We start from the raw sequence: 10,222 nt of genomic DNA, 5'->3' as shown, positions 1-10,222 counted from the left end.
AGGCTACAAGCTTAGTGAAACAAGCGGTGAGCCTGGCGAAGCGGCGGGGCCATGCCCAAGTCACTCCTCTTCATGTGGCTAGTGCCATGCTAGCTACTTCCTCAGGACTTCTCAGGAGGGCCTGTTTGCAATGCCATTCCCATCCTCTCCAATGCAAGGCATTGGAGCTTTGCTTTAATGTCTCACTAAACCGCCTTCCTGCTTCGAGTCCTAGCCCACTCTTAGCCCCTCATTACCCCAACCCCACGTTCTCAAACGCCTTGGTCGCGGCCTTCAAGAGAGCTCAGGCTCACCAACGCCGCGGTTCGATTGAGAACCAGCAGCAGCCTATCTTAGCCCTCAAAATAGAGCTTGAACAGCTGATCATATCCATATTGGATGATCCTAGTGTTAGTAGAGTCATGAGAGAGGCCGGTTTCTCTAGCACCCTTGTTAAGAGCAGGGTAGAACAGGCTGTTTCTTTGGAGATTTGTTCCCAAGCTAGTACCACTCCTAATAATCAGTCCAAGGAGAGTGTTAAACCTCTTGACCTTGTTTCCCATGTGTCCCAACCCACCATGCCTAATTCCGCCCAGTTTTCGGTCCCAGTTAGCAAACTACCCTTTGAGCAAATTAGGCATGAGGATGTCAATAATGTGTTGAGTGTCATGGTTAACAAGAGAAAGAGCACTGTCATTGTTGGGGAGTGTTTGGCCACAGCTGAGGGTGTAGCCAGGGGAGTGATGGAGACATGTGAGAGAGGAAGCAATAATGCCTGTGGGAATTTTAGGTACTTGCAGTTTATCAATCTTCCACTCTTCTCTTTGAGGAATATTTCAAAGGAAGAGGTTGAGCAAAAACTGATGGACCTTAGATGCCTTGTTAAGGGCTATATTGGTAGAGGGATTGTGTTGTATTTAGGGGATCTCACTTGGGTTTCTGAGTTTTGGTCAAACACTTGTCCCCAACAAAGGAGAAGCTCCTACTTTGGTGTGGAGCAAATAATCATGGAGCTAAAAAGATTGGTCTCTGGATCAGTTGGGGAAACTAGTGGTAGAGTTTGGCTAATGGGAATCTCAACCTTTCAAACTTACATGAAATGTAAAGCAGGAAATCCTTCCCTGGAGGCATTATGGGAACTTCACCCTCTTACTATCCCAGTTGGAAGCTTGAGCCTAAGCCTCAAATTAGAGAGGTATTTTATTTATTTATTATTATTATTTTGTTTCTTTTTTATGATATGATTAGTGATTTTGAAAGTTAAGCTTTATGTTCGCAATTATTGAGGAATTTTTGAGATTGGACAAGCAAACAATTCAGCTTTAACTGTTTACTTTTTCATCAAGTTGTTCCCTCTTGTCCTTTTCTTGTTTTGCTAATTTTTTTTTTTTTTTAAATTCTTGCTAGTGATCTGGAAGCTGATGTCAGTTCCAAGGCATCCAAAGACATTGCAGATGAGAAGCAACCAAGTTGCTTTGCCAACTGTTCATGTAACAATACCAATTCCAGTACTACAATCTCAAACTTGCCATCATGGCTCCAAAAGTACAGGGAAGAGAACAAAAGATCAAACGCAAGCAATAATAATCATCAGGTTTGTATATATACATTTTTTCATGACTCAACTTTATCAGTTTTGGAATAATCATATATCTTGTCTCCTACACACATGATGAAAAACATCATCATTTCTGATATTCTCTCTGTCCTCTCTCTATGATGATCAGGAATATTGTATCACAGTTGGGGATATATGCAAGAAATGGAACTCATTTTGCAGTTCAGGACAGAAAAATCCCCACTTTTCTGATAAGCCCTTCCATCTCTCTTCATTATCTCCTTCCTCAAACTCATTCTCTTCTCTGGGCAATTTGTACGATCAATCTCACCATAGTTTGGACTTTAACAAACAGTCACCAAAAGAGTACCAATTCTGGGTCCTAGAAAACAGTGAGGATGGCTATGAAAGCAATGTCAAAATGTTCAATATTCCAGAAAGAGATAATGCCATTGACGAGCCTGCCAAGCCGGAACTTCTATCGAATCCCAACTCCAGTCCTAATTCAGCCTCTTCAAGTGAGGTCGTGGAAGAAGATCCCGAAGACCTCGAGAGTTTCAAGGAGCTTAATTCTGAGAACTTGAGAATTCTCTGTGATGAGATGGAGAAGAATGTGCCATGGCAGAGGGAAATCATCCCCGAAATCGCGACGACCGTGCTTCAATGCAGGTCAGGAATGAGCCAAAGGAAAGGCAATTATTATTCCAAGAGTACTAAACAAGAAAGCTGTTGGCTTTTCTTTCTTGGTGGCGATTCAAATGGGAAGGAGAAGATTGCAAGAACATTGGCTAAACTAATCTTTGGCTCGCAAAACAACTTCGTATCGATCGGTCTTAGCAGCTTCTCATCGAGCACCAGATCAGCTGATTCCGCCGAAGAATCCTGCAAGAACAAGAGGGCGAGAGATGAAAAGGGTTGCAGCTATGTCCAGAGACTCGGCGAAGCGGTGAACGAGAATCCTCGAAGAGTGTTCTTCATGGAAGATTTTGAGGAAGTTGATCGCCATTCTCAAAAGGGTGTCAAGAAAGCGATTGAAAGTGGAAGAGTAACACTTCCTGGTGGTGAAACGGCTCCGATTAAGGATGCCATTGTCGTTTTCAGCTGCGAAAGCTTCGGTTCGGTTTCGAGGGCTTGTTCTCCGGCCACAAGAATAACAATGTCAAGCCAAAAATCTGATCATGCAACGATCAGAAAGAAAAATGATGACGGTGATGGTCGTAATCAACGGCCTAAGGAGGATAAAAGCCCGGGAGTTTCACTGGATTTGAATATTGCAGTTCGTGATGATCATGATCATCATGATGATGAAGATTCAGATTCCAATATTGACGTTAACATTTTGGAATCTGTTGACAGGAAAATTGTTTTCAAAGTTCAAGAGTTGTAACGGCCGGAGGGGATTATTGCGTCACAGTTAACTTTTGGTTGTTATTTAATTTTAGGTGTATTTTTTGTTTTTGTTTCTTTTTTCTTTTTTGTTTTATCTTAGGTTTTTGTTTAAGGATTTTGTAAGAAGTGTTTTAGAGGAGGGTATTTGGGCTTACCTAGGAAAACGAGAACACACTATTTATGACTACTCAATGACATGTATATATTATCTTTCTTTAAGAAGTTTATATAGAAGTGACTTTTTAGTGCATTCTCTTATCATTTATGAGTTTTTTTTTTTTTTTTTTTTTTTTGTTTTTTTTTTTTTTTTTTGTTTTTTTTTTTTTTTTTTTTTTTTTTTTTTTGGCTCAGAATCATTTATAGTTATTGGTATTCTTAAGCACGTGTGTCCAAATTCAAATATGTATATACAAAATCAATTCAACACCAAAAAAAAAAAAAAAAAAAAAAAAAAAAAAAAAAAACACACATGTATACAAAAAAAAATCACATATATATACTTATAAGAAACAAAAAAGAAATAGGTCCCAAAAATCTCTTTGTAAATAACTAATTATAATATGACATGGAAATGGATAGCTACTGGGAATTTTCAGATGTACATTATATAGTTGCAGCTCATGCAAGTGTATAACTTAAAATATCCATCTATAGTGTTATGAAATTTTTTGTTTGTGTATTATGGTTTCTCTTCGTATATTTGATCAATTTTTAAATGGAACAACCATGTAAGGCCTGAAATATTTGTTTTATTTTATTTTATTTTTTTCATTCACCTTTCCATCAGGAAGATTACTCTACGAAGTTAATTAATTAATAGAAAAAAAAGCAAGGTGTGTTTGTCTCTCTCTCTCTCTCTATATATATATATATATATATATATATTTCAGCACTATAATTAGTTCATTAAATCCAAGAAATCTATAGTGGTAACACTTTATATCCCATTGTGGACCAAAAGCTACATTTTCCTTCTTTTAAGTAGCTAGACCGACTATAAATATTTAATATACATGGTCGCCTCGCCCTTAGTGTTCTTTTTTGACTAATTGTATTAACGTGCTCTCCTGATAATTACCGATATTCTCTCCCCATATATATACATATACATATATATATATATATATATATACATCGTGCGATTTGATCCTCACTATTATCTGAGAATAAACAATGTTTTCCGGCAAATATTTATTATTTCAACATAATTACTCTACTTACACCACTATCTCTTTTTCTTTTTCTTTTTCTTTTTGACAATTAAGACTCACTTTGAGCCATTAATGTTATTTATAAATTAGACTCATGAGATGGTCCTCGAATAACATGCCATACAAATTAAGTGGTAGTAGTTGAAAGAGGAGTAATAAACTGTAATTAACCACATTATATATGTGCTGAGGCTGCTTAATCATTTTTCTCAAAACAACACTAGAGCACCCCAATAGTATCCAACACGACACAGTAATAAATATTAGATCTTATAATATGGCCCCACAGATAAAAATCGTCATTTTATTATTATTATTTGTGGTGTTAAACACTACCGGAGTTTTAAATATTTTTCTTTGGCAACACGACACAGTAATGAATATTAGATCTTGTAATATGGCTCCACAAACAAAAATCGTCATTTTTTTTTTTTTATTATTTGTGGTGTTAAACACTACTGGAGTTTTAAATATTTTTCATTCACTAATTTCACGATTTCAAAATTACGTAGTGGCGGAATGAAACCCGTATCTGAAAAGGCAAACAGGCATATGTGGTCTTCATGCTGTTTCAGGGGCAATATACTCAAGAATTAATAGGTCAAATGTATACAACCAAATATATTCTCATAGAATGAGCATAAATAGAGAGCATATGCCCCACTTCTTTAGCCGGTCAAGTTGAGCAACATAAATCCTTTTGATTGACGACATATACAAAATAACATCGGGAAATAAAAACTATTTAACTACATATACAAATTAACTAGAGAAATTTATAAGAATAACTATTATTTTTAATTAAAAAAATATTCTGATAAAATATGGAACGTATTTTGACACAATATGAAAAATACCCTACCAATATATATATATATATTATGGTAGAATATGAAAGATATCCTACTAATACATAAATGATAAATTTAAAATTGATGGCAAAAATTTAATGTTATCCTTTTTATTGACATTTTTAAAAATTATCGTTAACTAATATTGTGAGATAAAAACACATTTTCTTTTTCATGACGATCCTAGCTACAAGTGTCATAAATTATTACTTTAAATAATTCCTACGACACGCTTGTTATATACGTTGCAGTATAGGTTTTTTTTTTTTTTTTTTTTAATTTACAACATTCAAAACCAAATGTTGTAAAAGAATGTAGCTAGTTTTTCTTCTGGTCATCAAAGCTGCCACATGATGAATTATGTGACACTAAATAGGCCTCACTTTGTCTTACGGCAATTTTTAATATAGAGATAAATATCTTAAATATTTTTTAAAGTGAATGAGTTTGAATTTTTTCTTTATTCTTAATTAATATTTGTTTTAGTCAAATAACTATATTAGTCAAAAGAGTATTAATCAAGAATAAAGAGTAAAAATCCAGACTCATATACTCTAAAAATAAGTTCAATAATTTTCTCTATATTTTATTTTTTTGGATTATATTAATTCGAAATGCTATTTGAGTGGTGATTATAATGCAAGTAGTGACAATATTGCTTATAAATTAGTGTAATTGAATTCAGTATACATATAATTTAGATCGATCATCAAATGGAAAGACATAAGCGCAGGGTACGTATAAAGATAAAAAAAAGAAAAAGCTTTTAATGAGTATCTGTGTGTAGCGTGACCAATAAATAGTCTTCCAACTCGTACATGTTCCCTAAAGCTCATGTAGTCGTCGGTCCATCTGGTCTGTCTTTGCATGCATCAAAAGAGAACATTATAGTATATATCCTTATATTCTGTCAAAACAATAGGAAGCAAATTATATCCCCCAGATCCAATAACGACTCATATTCTTCATCTACATATATATATATATATGTGTATAATATAATGTAATATAAAATTCAATTTCATTGTTTTTCAGATATATTTTTTTTCTTTAGAAATTGTTAGGTAGGTGGCTCAAATTAGTTTTTGAAAAGTTACTATTTTGTGTTTTTATGTAAGTTAATGTTTTCAGTTTTTAGACGAGGGTTATTTTAGAAAAAGAGAGAAAAGTGAGGAGATAGATAAACAAGGGTGTAAAGAGTTTTGGGTAGAGAGAGAAAGTGAGAAAGTTGTTTAAGTGTGTAATTATAAACCTGTTAGTGAATTTTTCTCCCTCTTTCGTGGACGTAGAAAATTTTTCCGAACCACTATAATCTTTGTCCTCTATATTTTTCTGTTATTTTGTTTCAATTTATTTTCTGTTGCGTGGATATAAGGGTGATTTTTTCCAAACAGAAATTAATTCGGTACGTACAATCATCATTTTATGCATGTGTATGAATATATAGCTCAAGATGACTAATGTCATGTTGTTTCTTACGTGACAACAATAGTTTATATATATGCATGGTATAGATGGTCTCTCATGATAAAGTTTGGATGTATGTTATACATACATAACAGGTAGAAATTCCAACCAACCAACCAACCGTAAACACACATACACACATATATATTTATATAGATATATGTATTTATATTTATGTATATATATATATGTATATGTATATGTATGTTATCAATATTGTTTTCGATCGATATTATATAACAACTCTACTTGATTTATATGTAAAGAAGTTAACGAGATTCACTTTTCTCCAAAGAAAAAAAACGAGTCTCATAACAAGAGGAAAGTAGGATTCAAAACGTAAGAGTTATGCAAAGGAAGTGGAACTCTTCTTTTCTAAAAATAAAAGGGAAAAGGAAAAAAAAAAAAAGAAAAAAAAGAAAGAGAGAGTTGAAAAATCTTCAATGAGAATTTTTCAGAAGCTAGCTAGCTCAGCACTTTTATGAACTGGATATGTGGATTTTTGCTTTTTCGTTGATTCGTTCATTTTTAATTTAAATCGAACTTCCTCAATATCTTTGAAAAGAACTTGCCAAGATGATAAAAGGCCTAAAAGGAAGATCAAGTAGAAACAAAGACAAGCATCTATCTTTAGACAATAAAGACATTCTAACTTTGTAATCGTGAAAGAAATCCATTTCCTTACATAATTAATCAATTTTAAAATTAAAAGATGTTCTTGAAGGATCGAATTTGAAAGTAAATGTATAATCTGAGAAATAATTAAATAAGTGATCTATACGTCTGAAATATATATAAAAATACGAGTGGGGGCTTATTATTATTATGAGGTAATTTTCATCTTACTCCATTAATCCATAGCACTCTTCTCCACTTTTATATTCTATATCAGATTTTAATTTCCTAATTTCCTTTTCTTGATTAAGTCATTAAGTGTGTGTGTATATATATATATATATATATATATGAATGTATGTATGTATAGAATCTATAGATGGCAGTACCATATTTGGGATGTAGCTTCATAACATGGCTGTGTATGTTTTAGAAATTAAAATGATTCTTCTTCAAGACAAAAGAAAAAGAAAAGATATATAGCAAAAAGTTAAATATATATATATATATAAGAAAAAATAATTGTAAACGTAGAGAGAAAATTAGAAAAGGAAAAAGAAAAGTGAAAGCTACTAGTAAAAGAAAAGGTTCTATTTCAATTTTGAAAAGCTTGGTCAATATCTGAAGATAGCTAATATACCTTCCTCTACCTATAAGACATCAATCTCTAATTTCCTAAGCAAGCGCTTAAGAAAAACTTGGGATTTTGGTATCTTTTACAAGATTTACAATTGCAATATTTATTTCAGTTGGATGGAATTTCCATAATCATTTAAAAAATATTAAAAAGTTCTTGTAATTGAATTTCAAAATTTCAAAACACTTATTCTTATTGGTTAAAACAATTTCACATTAAGGTTAATCATATTAGATTCAACTCACATGTCTCTTTGTTTGTGTCTCCTTTCATGTTCTTTCAATAATGTATATCATAATACGTCATCTAAAATATTTAAATGACATTACATGTTAAGTGATATTTAATAATATTTTAATTGACGTGATATGATACTATTAAAAAGACATAAAAAGAAACAAGGACCCAAGAGTTTGAATCCGATCATATTTTGTATTATCATCTCGATAATAAAGACACTTGGAGATGATATCCTCTAAGATTACTAACTAACACACTATATTTCAATATTATATATATATATATACATATATATAAGTATGCTAAAGATGCACTCTACTTTCCTCCATAGTGACAGCAGGTAGATACATGATATATTATATTGTCGCACAAGCAGTTTGTCAGTCCATCTAATTAAGGTATATGCTATAGCATGCGCAGTTTTGTATATATAGTGGTTCCCTTATTGGTATAATATACCCTCACTAAGCTGGGAAAGAGGAACACAAAAGCAAAGCACTCACGATGATGAGTTCCTAGCTAGTTCTGGTACTAATTAAACTAGCCAATACTTCACAACCATCCTTATTAGTGCAGTAAAGACAAAAAATTAACCAAAGAATATTACCTTTTTGTTCTTAATAATTAGTACAAAACATGTGTTTGTCTTAGTTCAATCACGTACGAGTACTGCTTTAAAATATAGTACGATACCTACCTATAGAAATGCGTATGTTAATATGTAAGTTTCTACCGTAAGACTTTCTACTGGTAGTGCACGTCTCTCACCGTGACTATTAAATTTAGATAAATATACATTTTTTAATACAAATCTAGCTAACAATTGAAAAATAGAGATCTATCATATTTATTTTTTTAAGTCTTACTGTAGAGACCTCCTATATATAATAGAAATGACATTTATAATAATAGGAGAAAAACCATGTTCTTACCCAACTGTGGTATGGAATATATATCACATGATCATAGTCAATTTTAAAAATTAGTACAATGTCTTTCTTTTAGCATGAAGATTAATCCTTGGCGTTGGAAAATGTTGAACTGGTTTGTTTTAATAATTTCCACTCTTATTATGACGCTATACTCCAAATTGTCATTTGAGGGATGCTTACAATAAGTTCGTATTTTATGTAATTGAACGGCTTCATGTATTTACTCAAGGATCTTTAATATTAATAATTAACGTAAATTAATCATAGGGAAATTGTGTCTATTCCTATTGCAACCATGTACTTAAATTGCTCATTTCGCCATAATGTTGTAATACAAATGAAATTATTATGTACTAACTTAATGCTTTACAATACCAAAAATGTTATCTGTTTGAAAGAACTCACACTTAAATTATTTGCCAATTCTACACAAGGCTTGAACACTGATAGTGATATATATATATATATATATAGCATTACTAAACAAAATCATATCACATATATAAAAACGCAGAGTGCTTTCTCTGAGAAAAGAGAATTACCTGTGAACAGAAATTTTATACAACTTATATTAACCCAGTTAATTATAATGACAGGCTGAATAATATGTAAAATCCTTGTTTTTGTCTCATTCTTTTGTGTGCTATATACACACACACGCACATATACATATATATATATATATATGTGTGTGTGTGTGTGTGTGTGTAGCATTACTAAACAAAATCATATCACATATATAAAAACGCAAAGTGCTTTCTCTGAGAAAAAAGTATTAGCTGTGAACAGAAATTTTATACAACTTATATTAACCCAGTTAATTATAATGACAAGCAGAATAATATGTAAAATCCTTGTTTTTGTCTCATTCTTTTGTGTGCTATATATACACACACACATATACAAATATATATATATATATATATATATGTGTGTGTGTCCGATTAAAGATGGTGGCCTTTGTCACATGAAGACAATACCTCGAGCTTCGTTCCCATAATGTTAACTATAAAGTTTGTAATATATTATTGCCAATGAAAATGTCGTAGTTGTGAATAGCATGATTGTATGAAACTTCCACATGATGAAAAGCTTATAATGGGCTAGCATAGCAGCTCCTCAGGTGAATCTACAAGCATACTCCTATATTCCATGATAGCTATAGCTCTGCGCAGGGTTTTGAGAAGGGCCTAAAACTACAAGGGGCTTCGGCTACACTTCCTAGCTACATAGTAATTAAAGTGTTGCATGCTAACTTTTAAAAAATGAAATTCAAGACGTGAACGTTTCTCCTACAATTTTGAGATTTATAGGCTTTGATATATATATATATATATATATAT

General features: G+C 32.2%; 1 protein-coding gene across 1 annotated transcript in view; it reads left to right on the top strand.

Moving 5' to 3' along the window:
- The window catches only part of LOC21395806 (protein SMAX1-LIKE 3), a 4,932-nt gene extending 1,766 nt beyond the window's left edge, over positions 1-3,166 (top strand). The window contains exons 2-4 of the mRNA XM_010092196.2: positions 3-1,174; positions 1,387-1,573; positions 1,707-3,166. Coding sequence (XP_010090498.2) covers positions 3-1,174; positions 1,387-1,573; positions 1,707-2,924 — 2,577 coding nt within the window. The 3' untranslated portion in view covers positions 2,925-3,166. The remainder of the gene's footprint in view (positions 1-2; positions 1,175-1,386; positions 1,574-1,706) is intronic.
- Positions 3,167-10,222: the final 7,056 nt, after the last annotated feature.

Source organism: Morus notabilis, unplaced genomic scaffold (genome assembly GCF_000414095.1).
Source record: "Morus notabilis unplaced genomic scaffold, ASM41409v2 Scaffold818, whole genome shotgun sequence".
In the NCBI taxonomy this organism is placed as follows: Eukaryota; Viridiplantae; Streptophyta; class Magnoliopsida; order Rosales; family Moraceae; genus Morus; species Morus notabilis.
The sequence above is the reverse complement of the archived record's forward strand: the minus strand, read 5'-3'. Positions and strand labels throughout refer to the sequence as shown.